General features: G+C 40.6%; 1 protein-coding gene across 1 annotated transcript in view; it reads left to right on the top strand.

Moving 5' to 3' along the window:
* LOC132371732 (maltase-glucoamylase-like) overlaps positions 1-23,713 on the top strand; it is a 123,181-nt gene that overhangs the window by 90,383 nt on the left and 9,085 nt on the right. Inside the window, exons 31-45 of the mRNA XM_059933195.1 lie at positions 113-209; positions 1,074-1,186; positions 2,239-2,364; positions 3,515-3,643; positions 3,892-4,002; positions 4,303-4,365; positions 8,925-9,059; positions 9,527-9,614; positions 10,441-10,579; positions 11,434-11,567; positions 11,686-11,720; positions 11,814-11,930; positions 14,981-15,129; positions 15,740-15,824; positions 16,717-16,773. Coding sequence (XP_059789178.1) covers positions 113-209; positions 1,074-1,186; positions 2,239-2,364; positions 3,515-3,643; positions 3,892-4,002; positions 4,303-4,365; positions 8,925-9,059; positions 9,527-9,614; positions 10,441-10,579; positions 11,434-11,567; positions 11,686-11,720; positions 11,814-11,930; positions 14,981-15,129; positions 15,740-15,824; positions 16,717-16,773 — 1,578 coding nt within the window. The remainder of the gene's footprint in view (positions 1-112; positions 210-1,073; positions 1,187-2,238; positions 2,365-3,514; positions 3,644-3,891; positions 4,003-4,302; positions 4,366-8,924; positions 9,060-9,526; positions 9,615-10,440; positions 10,580-11,433; positions 11,568-11,685; positions 11,721-11,813; positions 11,931-14,980; positions 15,130-15,739; positions 15,825-16,716; positions 16,774-23,713) is intronic.

The raw sequence follows: 23,713 nt of genomic DNA, 5'->3' as shown, positions 1-23,713 counted from the left end.
AGAAGACTAGACACACCTTACCAATCAATTTGTTGAGTTTCGTTCTCAATCTCTGTCTTTTTTCACCCTTTGTCTTCTAACCTCCTGCCACTTCTCCCCATGACTCTCCCAGTACAAGAAGAATTCCTATGGTGTCCACCCTTACTACATGGCACTGGAGGAGGATGGCAATGCCCATGGGGTGCTCCTGCTAAACAGCAACGCCATGGGTAAGATGATGCTCTCATCTCCCCTTATTTTTGTGAATCAATCATCCTTGAGGAACTTTAGAATGTGTTTGATCATGTTGCCCCTGAAGTCAAAATTATTATCTTGTGGAGAGTGCTTTTTATTTTTTTTCTTCATTCTCTTTAGCCTTTCTGTTTATTTCAGTTCAGTAGCGTGTAGTAATAAGAATTAACTCTTATTTGGCATAAACAACGTAAGAAGGGGTAGCAAAACCAAGCAAGTCCCAAGTATCCTGGAGGTCAGCCAGTGGGAGCCACTAATATAATTTGAATTAGTGATGAAGCCGTGGGTCAGAGCACTCGCTCTGGGGGTACGAGGGTGTAAAGAAAAGTTGCGTGGTATATTGGAAAGGGGGTGGAAAATCAGGAAGTGGGGTTAAAAAGCATGCTTGTGAAAACTGGTGAAATCTGAATATGCCCTCTATCTGAGCTAATAGTATTGTATCAACATCAGTTTCCTGGTTTTGACAATGTACAATGGTTATGTAAGAAGTTGTCATTGGGGGAAGCTGGGTGAATTGTCCAAGAGAACTCTTAGTGCTACTTTTGCAACTTCTTGTAAGTTTTAAACTATTCTGAAATAAAAATGATAATAACAATTTTTAAAGAGCAGAAGGACAAAACAGATAATAAGGTAATAAGTGCATGAAAGGGAAGAAAATCCAGGCGCAGATTACCCTGCAGACCTTCACTTAACTTTTTAAATTCTGTGTAGGTATAGTACAAAATACCTTCTCTCAGTACGCTACAATAAGGAGGCATAGGAAGAGGGAGAATGTATGAATTTCAGGGGTAATTTCTCACTTGAAGGTTTCCATATTGATTGGTATTTTCCTACATTTCCAGATGTGACATTCCAGCCCTTGCCTGCCTTGACATACCGTACCACAGGAGGAATTCTGGACTTCTATGTCTTCTTGGGGCCAACTCCAGAGCTTGTCACTCAGCAGTACACTGAGGTAGGAGGGAATTCAACTGGTTACCAAGTATTTATACAGCACATTCTGTAGTTCTTAGATGATAACTAGAATTTTTGGTCTTTCTGGGAGACAGGTAGGCTATAGAATAAGGAACAATAACTACATCCTGATAACCGTTATATTCGTAGCCTCTCAGGGCATTGCAGAATAGCAGAAGTATCAATAGTAGTGGTGCCACTGGTGGTAGTTGGCAGTGACAGTGGTAATAGTGGCGATGGTGGTGATGGTGGTGGTGGTGATGATGGTGGTGATGATGGTGGTGGCAGTGAGGGTGGTGATTGTGGTGGTGAGGGTTGTTGTGGTGATGATGGCGATGGTAGTAATGGTGGTGGTGATGATGGTGATGGTAGTAATGGTGGTGGTGGCAGTGAGGGTGGTGGCAGTGACAGTGGTAATAGTGGCGATGGTGGTGATGGTGGTGGTGGTGAGAGTGGTGGCAGTGAGGGTGGTGATTGTGGTGGTGAGGGTTGTGGTAGTGGTTGTGGTCATAGTGGTCCCAACAGTTGCTTTGGCAGCAGCAACAAACACAGACATAAAACTTACTATATGTCACTGATATGTTACTTGTTGCATGTCAGAGCACTTTACGTACGTTAACTCATTCAGTCTTCACAAAAACACTATGAAACAAATATATTATTATCCTCAATTTACAAGTGAAGAAACAGATATAGAAGAGGTTATTTCACTTTTGCCCAGAGTCACGTAGCCAGCAGAGACTGGATCCCGTATGGTTACCCAGGCATTTTGGTATTTTGCTTCTGAATTTCGTGTTCTTAACCAGTAAGCTGGTCTGCCACTAGGAATCAGAGTAAAATCAGGTTTTCCAAAACTCCTAGGGAGAGAGGTCAAGTCCGGCAGGAAGCTTTCTCCAAGTTATCTCAGTGGCTCTGCATCCTCTTAGTTTCTCTCTGGATTTGAATTTGTTGATTATCTGACTGGGGACACTGGAAAAATATTCTTATTACTTTGTGTACAACTTTAACCCAGATTCTTCTTTTTAAGGACTAAATTTTCTGTTTATTTTCTAGTTGATTGGTCGGCCAGTGATGGTTCCTTACTGGTCCTTGGGGTTTCAGCTGTGTCGCTATGGATACAAGAACGATGCTGAGATTGGTAGCTTGTATGATGAGATGGTGGCTGTCCAAATCCCCTATGTGCGTTGTCAGTCTGCGGGGTACTGGCTCTGGGGCCGCATGGCCAACCCTTGTCTCTGTATCTGGATTAGATTGTCTGATTTTTATCAGGTTCTATAAAATTACAAAGTACTTTCTCATACAGTATCACACTCAGCCTCACCCCTGCCCAGTAGTAATATAAGGGGGGTGGGTGTCATTGTCCCCAACTTGAAGAGTCACAGTGATTTGCCAAAGGAGGAGGGCATTGCGTCAGCCTGAGGGCTCTTTCTGCTAGATCATGCTTCCGTTTCTTTCACATGACTTCACAACATCTAGTCAAAAACATTCTTGCTACCGTAAAAATGTTGCCCAGAGAGTAGCTTTGCTTAGTTAAAAGAAATTGACCCAAATTCAGTCAGACCACTGTGTGTGTAGATATAACCTCAGTTCCAACGCTTTGCTGGCACTGCAGCCCAGTGTTCCCACAGCTTTGAGCTAATCCCTGGTTGAATGTAGGGATCTTGGGACTGGTTTCCAGAGGAAATAATTATGGAAACAAACTCCGCCTTCACTTGAAGATGAGAGAGGTCCACTAATCAGAGAATTGGTCCCATAAACCATTTACATACTTAATTTTATTCTATTGATTTTTCTATTGTTTACGATTGTTCCTACTAACGGAAAGTATAGCATGCAATATTTTATTCTTAATAAGAAAGCTGTGTCTGATAACCCCCAGGATTAGTTATTCCAAAGCAATTACAGGTGCTTTTGTTTGTTTTGTTTTAATGGGCTTACTATCCATGTTGTATTAGTACCGGGTAGTTTACATTATGTTATTTTTTCTGAGCCACTGATACCAGGGGCAGCCTCTGGGGATGGGGGTGGTAACCACAGTCGCTCCTTATACTGGCCCTTCACAAAGCACTTTCATCTGCTGCTTTCATTTATCTCCACAGCCTTGCCAGTTCGGCATTATCATTCTATTTTGTGCAAATTTAGTTTTTTTCTATTTTACGACTCAAAATTTGAAAATTAGGTGAATTTCCCAGAACCTAATACCTAACAAATCACAGAGGTGGGATTTGAAAGAATCAAAAAGATGCCGACTGAAATTCACCATTGGTTAGTGGAGCGTTGTTCTCACGTGGAGCGTGGGCTTTTGCAAGTTTCCTTTGTCCTCCTCCAGGACGTGCAGTACGCAGACATCGACTACCTGGAGCGGCAGCTGGACTTCACCCTCAGCCCCAAGTTTGAGGGGCTTCCAGCTCTGATTGCTCGAATGAAGGCCGGCGGGATGCGGGTCATCCTCATTCTGGTCAGTCCCCGTGTGAATGGGCGGAGTCTGTTTGGAAGAGTGAATGGGATTTGGTGGAGAAAGCTTTGTACTTGTGTTTTCTTCCATGCTATGAGTAGAGAAGTTGAGGTTCAATAAGAAAAGTGTATTTCCCTGGATTCACAGAAGCTCTACAGCTCAGGTGGAAGCTGATGCCTCCGCTTTTGAAGAGTTATCCATTTTTCTACCCTGGCTTTGGTTTTCTCAGCTGACCTGTGCTTTGATTTCAGGACCCAGCCATTTCTGGCAACGAGACAAAGCCCTATCCCCCTTTCACGCGGGGTGTGGAGGACGACGTCTTCATCAAAGATCCGAATGATGGAAGCATTGTCTGGGGAAAGGTATGCTCTGAGCAGTGATCCACTAATCCCCACATTGTTAATGTGTTTGTACATTTTTTTTTTTTTTCTTTTCTGTTTGGACTCTGAGGTCAGAAGTTGTCATTTTCTCCATCAGTATTTGTCACCACTGTTAAGGAATTTTAAAGGAATGTATGTGCATTGTGAGATCCACTTTTCTTTAGATCAACCCTACAAGAAAATCAAATTATCACCTCTAGGGCATAGTTTATAGTTTCTTAGGAAATGCTATATAAGAGAAATTATCTAGTGCATTGCTTTTAAACATTTTTCTCTTCACAGGTCTGGCCTGATTTTCCTGATATTGTTATCAACAGTTCTCTAGACTGGGAAAGTCAAGTGGAGGTAAAGGGCCTGTATGGATGTTGGGTGAAATCAGGGTTGCCAGGAAGGTGCAGCCATACTTAGGATACTGGACATCCCCATGGCATGGGCATGGGCGCGAGATGAGGAAACTTACGGAGGGAACATGTCCTGTGTGTCTGTCTGTGTGCCAGTCACTTTACATGCAATATTTTGCCCCAGTTGGGAGGTAGATATTATTATACTTTGCATAACTAAGACTCAGAGAGCTTAAATTACTTGTGTCCATGATTTTAGGTGACAGAGTGGTGATTTCCAATCCAAGGCTGTCAGATTGCAAACATCCATGAAATTTCCGCTGAATGACACCTCGAAGAAACAGTGCCTTTTGTCTGAATTAGTGTATTTATTGTTGTTTTCATTATTGTTGTATTTGCCTTGTGTATCTCTTTTAAACAGTCTCCCACCCCTGTCTTTAGTGATTGGGTAATTTTCTCTGTACCTCTTTTTTTTCACAGACAGGCTTTTCCATCTTCTCTCTTATAAATCCCCCCATCTTTCCTTGGGTTTCCCAACTTTGATCTTATCTTCCAGTTTCCAGCCATATGTTAAAACTTGCACTCTCCTGGGAACAGGTTCTTACTTGTAATGGATCTCAGATGAGAATCCAAGGGAGAGAACCTAGCTTGCTGTGATCTCTGTTGCTTCTCACAGAAGATCACTTGAAGTTTCATGGTCCAGGCAGCCCACATGGACATAGGAATCCGCCAGAGAAGTTCAGGGTCATGGGCTCCTTGACTTTATTTATTTAGTTTTTAGTATTTTCCGCCAGCTTAACGGCGTATAATTGACAAATAAAATTGTATATATGTAAAGTGTACAATGTGATAATTTGATATACATATATATCATGAAATGATTATGAGAATCAGGTTAAGTAGCGCATCCATCATTTCACATAGTTGCCATTTGTGTACTGTGTGGTGAGAATGTTTAAGATCTACTCTCTTAGCAACTTTTAAGTATACGATACAGTATTATTAACGACAATCACCATGTTGTACATTAGGCTCAGAAACGTATTCATCTTATAAATGAAGGCTTGCAACCTTTGACCAGCATCTCCTCATTTTCCCCACCCCCTGGCACCCGGTAATCACCACTCTACTCTCTGTTTCTATGAGTTCAACTTTTTTTTTTTTTTTTCCAGATTCCACATGTAAGTGAGATTATACAGAATTTGTCTTGCTCTGTCTGGCTTATTTCACTTAGAATAATGCCTTCTAGGTTTATCCATGTTGTTGCAAATGGCAGGTTTTCCTTCTTTCTCATAGCTGAATAATATTCCATCGTATGTATAGACACCACACGTTCTTTATCCATTCATCTGTGGACAGACACTTAGGTTACTTCAACATCTTGGCTATTGTGAATAAATGCTGCAGTGAACATGGGAGTACAGATATCTCTTCAAGGTGCTGATTTCTCTTCCTTCAGGATATATACCCAGAAGTAGAATTGCTGGATCATACAGTAGTTCTATTTTTAATTTTTTGAGGGAACGCCATACTATTGGGTTGGCCCAAAAGTTTGTTCTGGTTTTTCCGTAACATCTTATGGAAAAACCCTAACGAAGTTTTTTGCTAACCCAGTATTTTCTGTAGTGGCTGTACCAATTTATATTCCCCCCAGCAGTGCACAAGTGTTCCCTTTTCTTCACATCCTTGCCAACACTTGTTATCTCTCATCTTTTTCATAAAAGCTGTCCTAACAGATTATCATTGTGGTTTTGATTTGCATTTCCTTGATGATTAGTGATCCTGAGAACCTTTTCATGTACCTGTTGGCCTTTTGTATGCCTTCTTTGGAAATATGTCTGTTCAGGTCCTTTGTCCATTTTTAAATCAATATATTTGTGGGTTGTTTTTTTGTTTGTTTGTTTTTGCTATTGAGTTGTATAAGCTCCTTATATACTTCTGATATTAACTCATCAGGTATTTGATTTACAAATATTTTCTCCCATTCTGTAAGTTGCCTTTTCATTTTATTGATTGTTTCCTTAACTGTGGAGAAGCTTTTTAGTTTGATGTAATCCCACTTGTTTATTTTTGCTTTTGTTGCTTGTGTTTTTGGTGTCAAATCCAAAAAAATCATTGCCAAGACCAATGTCAAGGAGCTTTTTCCTGTGTTTTCTTCTAGGAGTTTTATGGTTTCAGGTTTTACATTTAAGTCTTTAATTCATTTTGAATTAATTTTTGTGAGCAGTGTAAGATAGGAGTCCAGTTTCATTCTTTTGCATGTGGATATCCATGTTTTTTTTTTTTTCTTAGATTCACCACCCCCCCACCTCCCGCCGCTTTCCCCCGTTGGTGTCCATACGTTTGTTCTCTACATATCCACGTTTTTCTAACACTGTTAACAGAAGACTATCCTTTCCCCATTTGTGTTCTTGGTACCCTTGTCAAAGATTAATTGACTGCACATGTGTGGGTTTATTTCTGGGCTTTCTGTTCTGTTCCACTGGTCTATGTGTCTGTTTTTATGGCAGTACCATGACTTTTAAATCAGTATGCTGGGGAGAGGGCCACTTCAGCAATCAAGAAGTTGGCTACCACTGTGTGAGCCCTGCAGTACATCGACTTTTAGAGGCAATACTGCCACCTTGAGGGCATTTGGAAATCTGTGGGACAGTTTTGATTATTGCAAGGGGAGCACCAAGTGACATTTTGTAGGCAGTGACCAGGGATGCCCAATTGCAGGGGATTTTCCACCAAGAATTCTCCTGCCCTAAATGCCAATTGTGCCCCTGATGAGAAATACTTCATTAGGGGGTCGCAGTGTTTGTTAGGTAGCACATAAGACATTCTCAATAGATAGAATGATTTTAACTATTTATATTAATAAGACCCACTTGATGAGATTAGTGGGCCTGAGGCTACTGGATCTGAAGCTTAGATGTTTAATACAGTAAGCCTGGCATGGGGCCTAGGAATTGCATTTTGGTAGCACACAATGGATTGTGATAAGTAATCCTGGGACCAGACATGCAAGTGGGTACATCATGAGTTGAGGACTAGGGAAAGTGAGGACAGAAGCAATGAGGCAAGAGTGGAATACAGACAGGAGTGAGGCAGAGCCAGTACCTTGGAGAACAGCAGAACATTTTTAATTTCATGGGTAAGGGTCAGAGTACCTTTTAGTGGGGTTAATAAATCAAAGTTAGTCAAGTTTCTCACTTGTATCTCATTTGGGATTCAGTTATCACTTGGACGCGGCTGGTGTTGACTCTGTTTATTCCAATTCTCCACTTCCCTCCTCTACCCCATGTTTCTAACCCTGCCTGAGCTGGAGTTCTCTGTTTCTGGTGAAAGGTTCTATTTTGTTGGGTCCATGTTTCTACGTCCATTTTCTAACAAAAAGGCAACCTTGGCATGCCTCCCTTTCACGAGATGCTCAGTGGTCTGGCTCACTACCTCGGAAGCTCTCTGTGAGCTGGATCCCTGCACACTGATCCATTTCTGGTTTTTTCTTTGTGTTCTTTTTGGCCTTTTTTCTAGACATTTGGGATTCCACTTGCCTTTTGCCTATCATGTATAGGTACTGGAGGTTCCCTAGACCAAGTCCTTTTTCTGTTGTTTCCTCCCCACCCACACTCTTGCCACCAGCATTATTTAGCTTTTTAACTCTTGAAATACACTGATGAACACAGAGGAACCAATTTACTGAGACATACAAAGGACCATAAAGCTCCATAACAAGCATCATAGCTATATAGAAATTTAAGAATATTTGCTATTGCTAAGTGGCGTGAATTTACAATTATGCTCTGAACATTTATCTTACGTCAGCTTCTAAGCTAAGCATGGTTGGGGAATACAAAAGTCAACAAGGGCCTTGATCTCAGAAGGGTTATAGTTCAGGAGTTATACCTTGGGTCCATTTTTCAGGTTAAAATAAAGACACAGTTTTTTATTATTTGAAGAAGATAAGAGAAAGGTGAGTTGAAACTTCCTCTTTAAGTCCTCCCAATTTAGTTGACACACAACTGCACTATTCAGGTGATTCTGAAACCATAGAAAACACAGATACATATCAGTTAGATAGTCTTATGTAATAAAATGCAGTCTTATCTCTCACCCTTTTTTCCTACTGGGAATGAGATAGGAGAGGATCAGCTGGATGTTTCTTTTCAACCTGTTGACAATGCATCTGCTGTCTGCCCCTTTCAAGCTGCAGTCTCCCTGGCTCATGCTTTGTCTTTGAGGAGTGCTTAGGAAATTGCAGGACAGAAGTTGAGGGGTGGGTATCTAACGGTGGAAAAAGTGAGTTCAGGTTGTTGATGGCTACCATTCATGTTGATACAAAGAGGAAAACAGTCCATGGATGCTTTCCAAATGATAAGAAGGTGTCTCATTTGTGCTCATTTCTGTTCTTTGAGCTCATTGTATTTCAAATAAGCCAAGAACATTACTTAAGCTCATAACTTTGGATTAACTATCACCACACAGTATAGGCTTTGCATGAGTTAAGCTTTCAGGAAATGCCTGTTTTCTGTCTAATATATTTGTTTGGGACAAATAAATTGTATTTACTTTTTACAGCAATACCGAGCTTATGTGGCCTTCCCAGACTTTTTCCGTAATTCAACCATCACATGGTGGAAAAGGGAGTTGAGAGAAATGTACACCAATCCACGGGATCCAGAGAAGAGCTTGAAGTTTGATGGCCTGTGGATTGTAAGTGTGTGTGTTTGTGTCTGTGTGCATGGGAGTAGGTGTGTTTCTATCTCTGTGTGCCTAAGCATATGTATTACTGACCTTTAATCAAAAGGTGTAATAGTCATCCAAGAAAGACCTTGGACATATCAGACTGCAGTTCCTCCAATCTGGAGTGGACCATTCTGATACTCCTCATACCTTGTACCTTGTCTGAAGTTCTTGCTGTAGAATTCCAAGCTGACTACCAGGAATTCCTTGGAACTGAGCCTGCCTCACACCCCGAGTGAGAATTTTTTTCAAATCCTCCAGCCAGTCATTCTGTAGGGCTTAATTGATGTTTTTCAGGCTGGATTTGATGAATCTCCCTGGGCTGGTATCTGTGGAATTACTGGATGGTGAACAATTATTCTCTACTTCCTTGTCTCTGAGTTGACAGTATATAATTCTTTTTAAAAGTAAAGTATTCCTGTGTTTGACATTTCCAGGATATGAATGAACCGGCGAGCTTCGTGAGTGGGGCAGTCCCTCCAGGCTGCAAGGATGCCTATCTGAACCACCCTCCCTACATGCCATGTAAGGACCCTTGGCCCCCTCTACTGGCAGCGCCATGGCCGCAGGGAGTGAGCTGCGAGAGTCCAGCAGCCAGACATTTATCCTGATGTTCAGGGACATCCTGACTGACACTCTGGTTTTGGGGGGACCAAAGACAAACACACTCCAAGAACTTTACCCAGTTGGGTGTGGGCAAGTTATTGGCCCCTTTGGGTAAGTTTCTCAAATTTTTTTCAAAAAACACTTAACTGTGGTGATGTCTCTAAAGGATCCCACAGCTAGGTGTCTTACTTCTTCAGGCTCATGTTAATCCCTCCGCAGGAATTTATTGTGTCACCAGTGGGTGGAAAGTAATGGCCTCGCCTTATCATGGAGTCAATGACTTTGGCGTTGTACTTGTGTTCATGTCTTGGCTCCGGAAATTATACGCTCTATGAGTTGTGTGACCTTTAGCAGATTACTTGCTATTTTCTGATCTCAGTTTTTTAAACTGTAAAAGGAAGATAATGATATCTTCTCCATAGAACTATGATAAGAATTACATAAAATAACGTACATGTTAAAAGCCTAGGTTGGAGCCTGTCACACAGTAAGTGTTTGACAACTGCGTTCTTCCCCATGCCCCTGCTTTCTCCTGGGGAACCCTCTGGGGCCCTGGATGTTGAAAACACCTGCGAGTGCCATTGTAGCTCAGAGCCGGGCATGTTTCCATGCCCCTGGGGAGGAGAGGCACCCATGCAGGGGTCAAGTTAGTCTTATGATCCAGAGTCCAATCCCATGAGGAGAGGTCAAGGATAAACAGGATCAGGCAGGGGTGGATTTCACATCACTAGATCTTTCTCCTCAGATTTGGAGTCCAGGGACAGGGGCCTGAGCAGCAAGACCCTGTGCATGGAGAGCCAGCAGCTCCTGCCTGATGGCTCCCCGGTGCGGCACTACGACGTGCACAGCCTGTACGGATGGGCTCAGACCAGACCCACGTACGAGTGAGTCATCAACTGCCTTCTCCAGTCGGGACAGCCTGCAGGGACAGCCAGGGACTGATGAAGCTACACTGCTCGTCCTTTCATTCCCTCTGCCAAGAGTTAAGAAGACTTTAATTATAGCTCTGTCGCAATTCTCGTTTATTAAGTACTCATGAACACGGAGCCAGACCCTGTGATCCTAGTTAGCAGGACAGATTTAAATAAGGCGTGGTCCTTATTTAAGTAAGAGACTAATAGTCCTAGTGGAGGAAATAGACGTGGAGACATAAGTAAGTTTATCACGCAGCGTGGATGATGCTATAATAACTTTAGTTATTGTAAGGGAACACAGAGGACTGGATATCTCTTTCCTTTTTTTCAAAAGTGACTCATCTCTATTAGAATTTATTTTTTGTCATTCTTTTTGGGTAGCCAACTGGTGTTCTACTTAATTATCACTGTCCCATTTTGTGTGCTCATTCAATGCTTAATAAGAAGTATCCTAAGGAAAGCCTTATAAAGGAATTCATCTTCTTCTTTCCCAAATATATAAAACTAAGTATTGAGTAAATAAATAGCAAAATTTAGTGATTACCTATTATTTTTAGGTGATCTGGTGAGTTTATTACATTGTGAAGTTTTTTTTTATATGAAACACTATAAAACGCAATGTAAAGATACAACTTTTAATATTATCACCATCATATGGAGTCAGTCAGTGAGGAACCTCATGGCTCAGATTTCCATATTCCCTTCTGTGACACAGGAGATATTTTGTCACCATGCCCTAGGCTCAGGGGCTCTGGGAGGAGAAGGTTTGTGGCCTTTCCTCGCCTGCTGTGCCCTAAATCACCCCCTTGTTCCCCTCCGAGCAGAGCTGTGCAGGAGGTGACGGGGCAGCGAGGGATCGTCATCACTCGCTCCACTTTCCCCTCTTCTGGCCGCTGGGGAGGACACTGGCTGGGTGACAACACGGCTGCGTGGGACCAGCTGAAGAAATCTATCATTGGTGTGTGGGCTGCTGGGAGAGGAGAGGAGTTGGGGTCTTCGATCAAGGCTTCTCCAAGGAGGGAAGAGGAGGCAGGTCCTGAGTGCCTTGTCTGACACAGCTGTGGTTCTCGTTGCAGGCATGATGGAGTTTAGCCTCTTCGGCATATCCTTTGTAAGTGTCCTTTGGATTACTCCTAATCACCAAGCAGATGGTGACATCTTTCAGAAATCATTAACGGGCCCATTTTATTCTACCCTGTTTCAGACAGGAGCAGATATTTGTGGATTCTTTCAAGATGCTGAATATGAAATGTGTGCTCGCTGGATGCAGCTGGGGGCCTTTTACCCCTTCTCGAGGAACCACAACAGCATTGGGGCCAGGGTAGGACATTGAGCTCAGAGCTCAAAAGTTCTGTGTCACCAGGAACACAGACTCTCTTTTTGAACTACAAGTAATGTAGTCTATATTCCCCAAGGACATCTTCAAAACCATTAAACCCTCATGTTTCTTTTTTTAAAATTTGATATACTTATATATTGTGAAATGATTATCACAGTAGGGTCAGTTAACACCTCCATCATGTCACATAATTACCATTTCTTTTTTGTTGTGAGAACATTTAATATCTACGCTCTTAGCAACTTTCAAGTATATAATACAGTACTGTTAACTATGGACACCATGCTATACATTATATCACCAGAAATATTTAATTTATAACAAGAAGTTTTTACTCTTTGACCAACATCTCCCCATTTCTCTCACCTCCCAGCCCCTGATAACTACCATTCCATACCTTCCTTCCTAAGAGGGAAGTTTATAGAAAAAGGAAAGATATCAAATAAGCAACCTAACTTTACACCTCAAGGAACTAGAAAAAGAAGAACAAACTAAGCCCAAAGTTAGCAGAAGAATGGAAATAACGAAGATCAGAGCAGAAATAAATAAAATAGAGACCAGAAAATAGAAAAGATCAATGAAACTAAGAGCTGGTTCTTTGAAAAGATAAACAAGATTGACAAACCTTTAGCTAGATTTCTTAAGACAAAAAGAGAGGAAGCTCAAATATAAATAAAATTGTAAATGAAAAAGGAGACATTATAACTGATACCACAGAAATATAAAAGATAAGAGACTACTATGAACAATTATATACTGACAAATTGGACAACCTGGTTGAAATGGGTAAATTTCTAGAAACATGAGTCTACCAAGACTGAATCATGAAGAGATAGAAAATCTGAACAGACTAGTAATGAGTAAGGAGATCAGTAATCAAAAATCCAACAAAGAAAAGCCCAGGACCAGATGGTTTCCTTGGTGAAGTCTATAAAACATTTAAAGAAGAATTAATGCCAATACTTCTCACCTCCAAAAAATTAAAGGTTTGGGAACACTGCCAAACTAATTTTACAAGACCAGCATTACCCTGATACTTAAGCAGATAAGGACACTACAAGAAAAGAAAAAGAGACCAATATACTGCAAGAAAAGAAAAACAGGCCAATATCCCTGATGAATATAGTTCTAAAAAGTTTTAACAAAATATTAGTACAATGAATTTGACAGCACACTGAAAGAATGATGCATCATGATCAAGTGGGATTTAACCTTGGGATGCAAGGATGGTTCAATATATGCAAATCATGTGATATATACCACATTAATAGAATAAAAGATAAAAATCATATGATCATCTTAATAGGTGCAGGAAAAAAAAGACTTGACAAATACAACATCTTTTCATGATTAAAAACTCTCAACAAATTGAGTATAGAAGGAATGTACCTCAACATAATAAAGGCCGTATATGACAAGCTCACGGCTAATATTATACTCAACAGTGAAAAGTTGAAAGCTTTTTCTCTAAGATCAGGACAAAGACAAGGGTTCCCACTCTCACTACTCCTAGTCAACATAGTACTGGAAGTCCTAGTCAGAGCCATCAGATGAGAAAAAAAAAAGCATTCAAATCAGAAAGGAAGAAGTAAAATGGTCTCTGTTTACAGTTTATATGATTTTATATACAGAAAATCCTAAAGATGTCACCAAAAAACTATTAGAAACTAATCAATGAATTCAGTGAAGTTGCACAATATAAAATCAACATACAGAAATCGATTGCCTTTCTCAACACTAACAGTGAAATATCTGAAAAAGGAATAAAGAAAACAATCCCATTCACAATAGCATCAGAACACAATAAAGTACTTAGCAATAAACTTAACCAAGAAGGTGAAAGATCTGTACACTGAAAACTGTAAGACACTGATGAAAGAGACAAGTGGAAAAATATTCTGTGTTCATGGATCAGAAGAATTAACATTGTTAAAATGTCCGTACTAAAACCATCTATGAAGTCAATGTAATTCCAATCAAAATTCTAATGGGATTTTTCACAGAAATAGAAAAAAATATCCTAAAAGTTGTACGGAATTACAAAAGACCACGGACAGCTAAAGCAGTCCTGAGAAAGAACAAAGCTAGAGGCATCAGGCGTCCTGATTTCAAACTATATTACAAAGCTATAATGATCAAAACTACATGGTCTAGTAATCAAAACAGTATGGTATTGGCATAAAAAATAGACTCATAGACCAATGGAACAGAATCGGAGCCCAGAAATAAACCTTTGCATGTACTGTCAACTAATATTTGACAAGAGAGCCAAAAATACTCTGTGGAGAAAACATAGTCTCTTTAATGCATGATGTTGGTAAAACTAGATGATCACAGGCACACTCACAAAAATAAATCTTACCACACTCACAAAAATTAACTCAAAATGGATTAAGACCTGAAACCATAAAACTCCTAGAAGAAAACATAGGGAAAAATCTACTTGACATTGTTCTTGGCAATTTTTTTTTTTGATATGACACCAAAAGCACAAAGAACAGAAGCAAAATTAAAGAAGTGGGACTACATCACACTAAAAAGCTTCTGCATGGAATCAACAAAATGAAAAGACAACCCACAGAATGGGAGAAAATACTTGCAAACTATGTATCTGATAAAGGGTTAATATCCAAAATATATAAGGCACTCATACAACTCAATAGCAAAAAAAAAAAAAAAATCTGATTTAAAAATGGGCAGAGGAACTGAATAGACATTTTTCCAAAGAAGATATACAAATAGCCAACAAGTACATGAAAAAATCCTCATGTTTCAATGAATCAGTATTCTTTCAGTTTGGGCATTGTACCAAATATATACCCCACCCCCCATTTCTTATGGGGAATTTTTTCAACTGTCCTGGGAAAGCTTCAGTGACATCTTTTGGTCTATTAAAAATATTCTTTGAGTCTCATCTATAGTCATCGTTGGTTTAGCTCTGTTTGATCTTCATTTGGAATAAATGTTCAGTGATCTCCTTACGTCCCCCAGGTCCCCTAAGTTGAGTGCTGAACACTTTCTTTTCTCCTTAGAGGCAAGACCCTGTGTCCTGGGATTCTACCTTTGTGACTATCTCCAGAAGTGTCCTGCAGACCAGATACGCCCTGTTGCCATATCTGTACACCCTGATGCACAGGGCCAACACGGAGGGCAGCACTGTCGTGCGGCCTCTTCTCCATGAGTGAGTGTCTAGCGAGGATACCAATGACTAAGTGATAACTTTATTCTATATGGTGGCAGTTGAAGAAAACAATTCTTCCAAATTAAAGGCATGACTGCTTTTGCCAAAAGCTCTCTAGGCACAGACCGTACGTTACGACTCCTTTTAGCATGGTGTCAGTCACACCTTAGCTCTTTGGTAAAAGACTACTGATCTTTTTTGAAAAATTTCAAAATGATATACAATACAACACAGAATAATTTCTTTCTAATTTGGGCCTGTAAAGACCTACCTATCCTTTATAGTAGCTCAGGTCACAAAAGAAGGCATTCCAGGGGCATATCTGAGGAATGGAGGTCATCCTTGCGTTAAAATGTGCTGTGGTTAAGAAACGTGTGGAGATATTGTTAGGTGAGAACGTGTCTAAATCCAGCCGTTTCTGGGGTTTGAAGAACATGACATGTAGAAAGTGAGCATGTATCTAATTAAGGTTGACCTAGGGCAAGAATAAAGGATGGCATAGGATGCGGCTGGATTTCCAACTTGGGTCTGAACTTGAGGAGTTTCTTCAAGGCCTCGATCTGGAGTCCTGTAGGGGTCCTAATTGTGGTATCTTGGTTTCCCTCTCCAGGTTTGTGTCAGACCAGGTGACCTGGGATGTAGACAGTCAGTTCCTTCTGGGCCCAGCCTTCCTGGTCAGCCCTGTCCTAGAGCCTGTGAGTATGGAGGCCTCTGATGAATAGAGGATCCCAGCTATGAGGCTGGTGACTAGTCGAGGAGAAGAGGCCTCATCTGATGGGGTCCTGAGATGTGGTTTCTTATTCTACCTCTGTCTCTTCCTCTCCCTCTGAGCTGAAGTTCATCACTTAGGTGTTCTGGTCCTCAGCTCCCTCATCTTTCAAATCAGTATAATGAATTCTGATTCATTGGATAATCAAGAAGGAAAAAACCCTTTGATATATTTGAAGATATAATCATTTCTTCTTTAATTGAAATAAGGAGTATGAGTCAGGTGGGGACAGTACTATAAGGAAATCCTTGCTATCCTCTATCACCATTAAAACAAAACTTTTCAGAAGGATCGTTTGTAGCAATGTGTATAATTTTGTTACTGGCTAGCTCTTCCCTTCCTCCAAAAGAGGTCCTCAGGCAGCCATTTCTTTACTTCATTTATCAATGATTAGGCTTCTGATTAAAATAACAGTTAACCGGATCTTCTCCAAAACTTACTGCGCTAATCATAATTTCTGAAGTATTGGTGCCGTAAACCTACAAATTTTTTTTCTGCTCTAGACTCAACCTCAGTTTGTCTCTTTAGAGAGGATATGGGATAAGTCTATAAGTAAATGATGATTTTTTTTTTTCCCCCTTAAGTCCCGGATCCCAAAGGGTTTTACAGAAGCCACCATTTTTGGTTAGGCAAATCTCCCCAGTTTGAGACGGGATCAGAGAAGGGAGCCTTTCCCAACACTGGTGACCTCTAGAGAGAAGAGGCCTGTGGGTTCAAGGCCATTGCGTTGTTTTGACCCCTGTACTCTGCAAACGGGTTACTCTGCCCTAGAGGGCTGAGCCCACTGCTCATGCCTTGTTTTTTTTGTTTAATTTTAGAACGCCAGAAATGTCACTGCATATTTCCCTAGAGCCCGCTGGTACGATTACTACACGGTAAGTTTTTCTGATTGTTTCTATACAACCTGGGGAAATGATAGCATGCACAGGCTTTAGAATCTGACAGACCTCAGGTCAAATTCTGGCTCCGTAACCCACTTGTTGTGTGTTCTTGGACATGTCCCTTTTAACCTTGTAGCCTCATGTTTCTCACCTCCACATGGGGAAAGAACGCTTCCCTCACAGAATTGTTCTGAAATGCGTAAAAGCATCTCCTGTAGTGCCTGGCTTTTTGTGGGTGTTCTTTACGTGTTAGTTTTTATCTTTCCTTGTACCGCCACTATTCACAGTGGTGTATAATGGCAGACACTGGTAAATGCTTGAAGTTGTGCTGGAAACTATGGTTTTTGTTTATATTCTCCCTGCTAGACTGGAAGTTCATAAGTATTAGGAGCCTTTTCCCCTCTGTCTTTTTACATAATACCTTCTTTTATAGCATAGATGCCCAAAGTGGAGTTGTTAAATGTACTTTCCTAAGGTAAGCAAGGTCCTAGGCAGTATGTAAAATGTACACAGAGGTATGAGGCCCGACTTTTGTGAGCTGGTGTAATGCAAATGCATTTAGAAGTGGGGAAGCAACACAGCCTTCTCTGTCATATGACTTTTCTGGGCTAGTCTGAACCCCAGAGACTCAGTTGGGAAAACAGTCTTTCACAGAAGCTTCAAGCAGTGTTCTTTTTTTTTTTAATTTTTATTGGAGTACAGTTGATTTATAATGTTGTGTTAGTTTCAGGTGTACGGCAAAGTGAGTCAGTTATACATATACATATATCCACTCTTTTTTATATTTTATATATTTGTCATATTATTATTATTTTTTTTTTTAAACTTTTTTGGGTTTATTTATTTAATTTTGGTTGTGTTGGGTCTTCGTTTCTGTGCGAGGGCTTTCTCTAGTTGCGGCAAGTGGGGGCCACTCTTCATCGTGGTGCGCGGGCCTCTCATTATCGCGGCCTCTCTTGTTGCGGAGCACAGGCTCCAGACGCACAGGCTTAGTAATTGTGGCTCACGGGCATAGTTGCTCCGCGGCATGTGGGATCTTCCCAGACCAGGGCTCGAACCTGCATCCCCTGCATTGGCAGGCAGACTCTCAACCACTGCGCCACCGGGGAAGCCCTCCACTCTTTTTTAGAGTCTTTTCCCATATAGGCCATTACAGAGTATTGAGTAGAGTTCCCTGTGCTATACAGTAGGTCCTTATTAGTTATCTATTGTATATATAGTAGTTTATTTATGTCAATTCCAATCTTCCAATTTATTGCTCCCCTCCCTTACCCCCTGATAACCAAAAGTTTATTTTCTACATCTGTAACTCTATTTCTGTTTTGTAGATAAGTTAATTTGTAGCCTTTTTTTAGACTCCACGTACAAACGATATCATATATTTGTCTTTCTCAGTCTGACTTACTTCACTCAGTATGACAATCTCTAGGTCCATCCATGTTGCTGCAAATGGCATTATTTTGTTCTTTTTTATGATTGAGTAATATTCCATTGTATATATGTACCACATCTTCTTTATCCATTCCTCTGTTGATGGACATTTAGGTTGCTTCTATGTCCTGGCTATTGTGAATAGTGCTGCAGTGAACACTGGGGTTCATGTATCCTTCCGAATTATGGTTTTCTCTGGTATATGCCTAGGAGTGGGATTCCTGGTCATATGGTAGTTCTATTTTTAGTTTTTTAAGAAACCCCCATACTGTTTTCCATAGTGGCTGTACCAATTACTAGAGAAATGCAACTCAAAACTACAATGAGGTATCACCTCACACCGGTCAGAATGGCCATCATCAAAAAATCTACAAACAACAAATGCTGGAGAGGATGTGGAGAAAAGGGAACCCTCCTACACTGTTGGTGGGAATGTAAATTTGTACAAGCAGTGTTCTTTTGCAGGGACACAGACAAATCAGAGTTTGATTTTTTTTTTATAAATTTATTAATTTAATTCATTTTTGACTGCATTGGGACTTCATTACTGCGCACAGGCTTTCTCTAGTTGCGGCGAGCTGGGGCTACTCTTCGTTGCGGTGTGTGGGCTTCGTATTGCGGTGGCTTCTCTTGTTGTGGAGCACGGGCTCTAGGCACACGGGCTTCAGTAGTTGTGGCACGCAGGCTCAGTAGTGGCTCGTGGGCTCTAGAGCGCAGGCTCAGTAGCTGTGGTTCACAGGCTTAGTTGCTCCGTGGCATGTGGGATCTTCCCGGGCCAGGGATTGAACGTGTGTCCCCTGCATTGGCAGGCGGATTTTTAACCACCGCACCACCAGGGAAGTCCAGAGTTTGATTCTTGAGGAAGAATCAACGGTAGTGTCTCCTCTCTCTCTAACTAGTCCTCCTCTCCTGACTTTTCTGAGCAGAGCAAAGCAGCAAACTAGAAATACAACAAAAGGATAACAGCAGGAGGACAAGAGGCAGAGCATGCTCTGGGCCCTTTCAGCCAAGCCATTTGTAGTGGGATTGGGTGAAAACCCTGCAAGGACAATGGAAATTTTGTTCCTTTTCTTCTCTGGCTTATGGAGCCCTGAGTCCTCCCTGACACGCCCCTTTTTCCTGAGCTGGATCTGTCCTCTGGTTGGCAGTAGGTTAAGACTGCTCTGTGCTTCCCGAAGAGGGCCTTTCTGGGAGGGAGCAGCCGACTTCCTTTCAGTGAGTGTAGCCTTTGTCCTGAGTTTGCATGTTGACTGGCTTATTCACTAACAGGCAGTCATTCTGAGTACACTGAGGCTCCTGGGTGCGGGGCCAGGGCCAGGGTGAAGCAAGTAAGGTGCCTAGGGCACACGGTTTAAGGAGGCACTCCTTTTTAAGGCGGCCCCTGTGTTTGCAGGACCCTGAGAGTAAGTGCCCTCTTAAATGGTGCATCCTAGGCACCTTACACATCTCACTCTAGTCCCAACCTTGCCCAGGTGCAAACCGCCTTACTGAGCTCTGGGTGTGGTATATACTGGAAAAGTTTCCCTATGGAGTTCACCATCTAATCTGGAGCTAATATTTGCATGTTATAAACACTAATACATATATACATAATTATATATACCATATAAAAGAAAGTGAAGTGTGAGGGCTATCAACGAAGAGAAAAGTTTCCTGGAATTGCTGGTTTTATACGTGGCTTTTAAATAGAAAATAGCTTTTTTTTTTTTTTTTAACATCTTTATTGGAGTATAATTGCTTTACAATGGTGTGTTAGTTTCTGCTTTATAACAAAGTGGATCAGTTATACATATACATATATCCCCATATCACTTCCCTCTTGTGTCTCCCTCCCTCCCACCCTCCCTATCCCACCCCTCTAGGTGGTCACAAAGCACCGAGCTGATCTCCCTGTGCTATGTGGCTGCTTCTCACTAGCTATCTATTTTACATTTGGTAGTGTATATATGTCCATGCCACTCTTTCACTTTGTCCCAGCTTACCCTTTCCCCTCCCCGTATCCTCAAGTCCATTCTCTTGTAGGTCTGCATATTTATTCCCATCTTGCCCCTAGGTTCTTCATGACAATTTTTGTTTGTTTGTTTTTACGATTCCATATATATGTGTTAGCATACGGTATTTGTTTTTCTCTTTTTGACTTACTTCACTCTGTATGACAGACTCTAGGCCCATCCACCTCACTACAAATAACTCAATTTCGTTTCTTTTTATGGCTGAGTAATATTCCATTGTATATATGTGCCACATCTTCTTTATCCATTCATCTGTTGATGGACACTTAGGTTGCTTCCATGTCCTGGCTATTGTAAATAGAGCTGCAATGAACATTGTGGTACATGACTCTTTTTGAATTATGGTTTTCGCAGGATATATGCCCAGTAGTGGGATTGCTGGGTCGTATGGTAGTTCTGTTTTTAGTTTTTTAAGGAACCTCCATACTGTTCTCCATAGTGGCTGTATCAATTTAAATTCCCACCAACAGTGCAAGAGTTTTCCCTTTAAATAGAAAATAGCTTTGATTGAGTCTTTCAACTTTTTTTGTTTCTTTTTGAGACAAAACTAAACATAGGAAGCCAAATGTTGATGGAACAAGCCATTTAGAAAAAAATAAAATTTTGATGTTTAATTAGAATCAAGTAGTTTTGAGTAGTTTCATCAGAGGCTATCTGGCCCACAAAGTGTAAAATATATCCTATCTGACCCTTTAAAGGTGAAATTTGTTAATCCCTATTCTAGAGGATACACAAAGTGTATGAGACCTATTTCACCATCTAGTCATGTGAAAAGGAACAAGTTAAGGAACCTACTGTATAGCACAGGGAACTCTGCTTAATACTCTGTAATAACCTAAATGGGAAAAGAATTTGGAAAAGGAATAGATACATGTATATGTATGACTGAATCACTTTGCTGTATACCTGAAACTAACAGAACATTGTTAATTAACTATACTCTAATATAAAATAAAAATTTAAAAAATCATTCGATATAAGGAACACTGTGGAATATTAAAATATAGTGTAGAAATTTAGAGGAAGAATAAATGCAGGTATACTGGTTAAAGGATGGAAGATATCAGAGGAATATGGACTGGAAAGGTACCCTGAAAGACATACGGGATGCCAAGAAATTAGGAAAGTAAAAATCCCTCCACTGGTAAAAATTCAAACATTGGAAAAGGGAAAACATTGGAAAATGGAAAGTAAAATTCACCATTCTCCCTGTCTCCCAATCCTTGGTCCCCCTTCTAAAGCTAACCCCCATTAACAATCTGTTATATATCTTTGCTGATAAAAATTTGTGCATAGATTAGCATATGTGTATTCTTTTTTTATTTACATAAATAGTATCTTACTCTACATACTATTGGACCTTGATTAATTCACCTAATAACATATCTTGAAGATCTTTGTATGTCAGCACTTGAAGCTCTTCCCCATTCTTTTTAGGAGCTGTGTTATGTTCCATTGTATGGAATCATTTAGCAAAGCACCTCTGTGGATGGACAGTTAGGATTTTAGTTTGTTTTCTTGTTTTCTTTTTATAAGTAATGGTGCAATTCTGTAGGAAATATCGCTGTACATATATCTTGGTGTAAGTTTTGGTCAGTGAATTTGCTGGGGTAGTATTTGACATTTTGACAGATGCTGGCAGATTGCTTTCCAAAAGGTTTTATCAGCACCCAGTCCCACTGACAGTTTACAGAAGTGTCAGTAAAATATACTCAGTACTTTAAAAGATGAAGAGGAAGGATGTATTTCAGATGTTAGCAAAAGCATGGAAAAATTTGCACCTGGTAAATAGAATGGAAACTTAGGCTCTCCACTTGGAGCAGATGATTCAATCAGATCCTGTTTCTGAACTGGGTTTCTTTGTTGTCACACAGGTTATTATATGCTTAAGTGAGGTAGGAATTTATGTATAGTTCATATAATTCCTGTTTCTACAGTACCTAAATTTTCACCTCTTCCATTCAACAGAACATTGTTAACCTAAATTTCCATCTTGTCTGTTCAAGAAAGCATGTCTTTCATGTGCTCCACTCCCACCCATCACCCAGTGGTTTTCTGAATTTCTAGCCAGAGAAGATGCTTAACACAAGAATCCTTAATAAAAGTTGGCAAAATACCAGAAACAACTTACATTCCCATCAGCACACAAGAGTGTTCATTTCCCTAAGTCATTGTCAGCTTTGAATATTTGTGGTTTTTTTGTTTTTTAAAATATTTATTTATTTATTTATTTTTGGCTGTGTTGGGTCTTCATTTCTGCGCGAGGGCTTTCTCTAGTTGCGGCAAGCGGGGGCCACTCTTCATCGCGGTGCACGGGCCTCTCACTATCGCGGCCTCTCTTATTGTGGAGCACAGGCTCCAGACGCGCAGGCTCAGTAGTTGTGGCTCACGGGCCTAGTTGCTCCGTGGCATGTGGGATCTTCCCAGACCAGGGCTCGAACCCGTGTCCCCTGCATTGGCAGGCAGATTCTCAACCAGTGCGCCACCAGGGACGCCCCAATATTTGTTTTTTAAAATATTTATATTCATCTTTGTATCACTCTTAAAGGCAATATGGTTCCTAATGCTCACCATTGATTTGATTTGTGATCATCTTTGACAGCCCATTTATACTTCTGTGACCTTTCTATTCTTTTGCCAGTTTCCTATTAAGATAAAGTAATTGTACTGATTTTTAAAGGATAGTTACACACTTAAGTTGATAACACTTTGCCATGTTTACTGGAAGTATTTTTCCACTTTGTCATTTGCTTTTAAATTTTTTATAATTTTAGATAGATATTTTAACTTTTATATAGTCAAATTAATGTTTTTTCAGTCACTGGAATGCATTTGGTGAATAGCGAAATGTCAGGATACAGCCTTTTTTTGGTCAAATTTCCCAATACTTTTGCTTTGCTAAACTTCTGTTATTATGTACTGTTTTTACATATGGTAGAATTTGTCTGAAAGGTCTCTTTTTTCCTTTCTATTTTTGATTTGTTAATCTATGAATTATGTATTCTGTCAGTTCTGAACATTTTAGTGATTACTTATAATACAGTTTAATGTATGATAGACCAATGTGTCATCATCTTTTTTCAGAAATATGATTGTTATTTTTTATTTATTTATTTATTTATTTATTTATTTATTTATTTATTTATTGGCTGTGTTGGGTCTTCGTTTTGTGCGAGGGCTCTCTCCAGTTGCGGCGAGCTGGGGCCACTCTTCATCGTGGTGCGCGGGCCTCTCGCCACCGCGGCCTCTCTTGTTGCGGAGCACAAGCTCCAGACGTGCAGGCTCAGTAGTTGTGGCGCGCAGGCTCAGTAGTTGTGGCGCACGGGCCTAGTTGCTCCGCGGCATGTGGGATCCTCCCAGACCAGGGCTCGAACCCGTGTCCCCTGCATTGGCAGGCAGACTCTCAACCACTGTGCCACCAGGGAAGCCCCATGATTGTTATTTTTATATCTTCTCCCAGATTACATTAAAATATTGTCAATCCAGAAAAT

The sequence above is a fragment of the Balaenoptera ricei genome, chromosome 9 (genome assembly GCF_028023285.1).
Source record: "Balaenoptera ricei isolate mBalRic1 chromosome 9, mBalRic1.hap2, whole genome shotgun sequence".
Taxonomy (NCBI): domain Eukaryota; kingdom Metazoa; phylum Chordata; class Mammalia; order Artiodactyla; family Balaenopteridae; genus Balaenoptera; species Balaenoptera ricei.
Note: the sequence above shows the minus strand (reverse complement) of the source record. Positions and strands in the feature narration are given on the sequence as shown.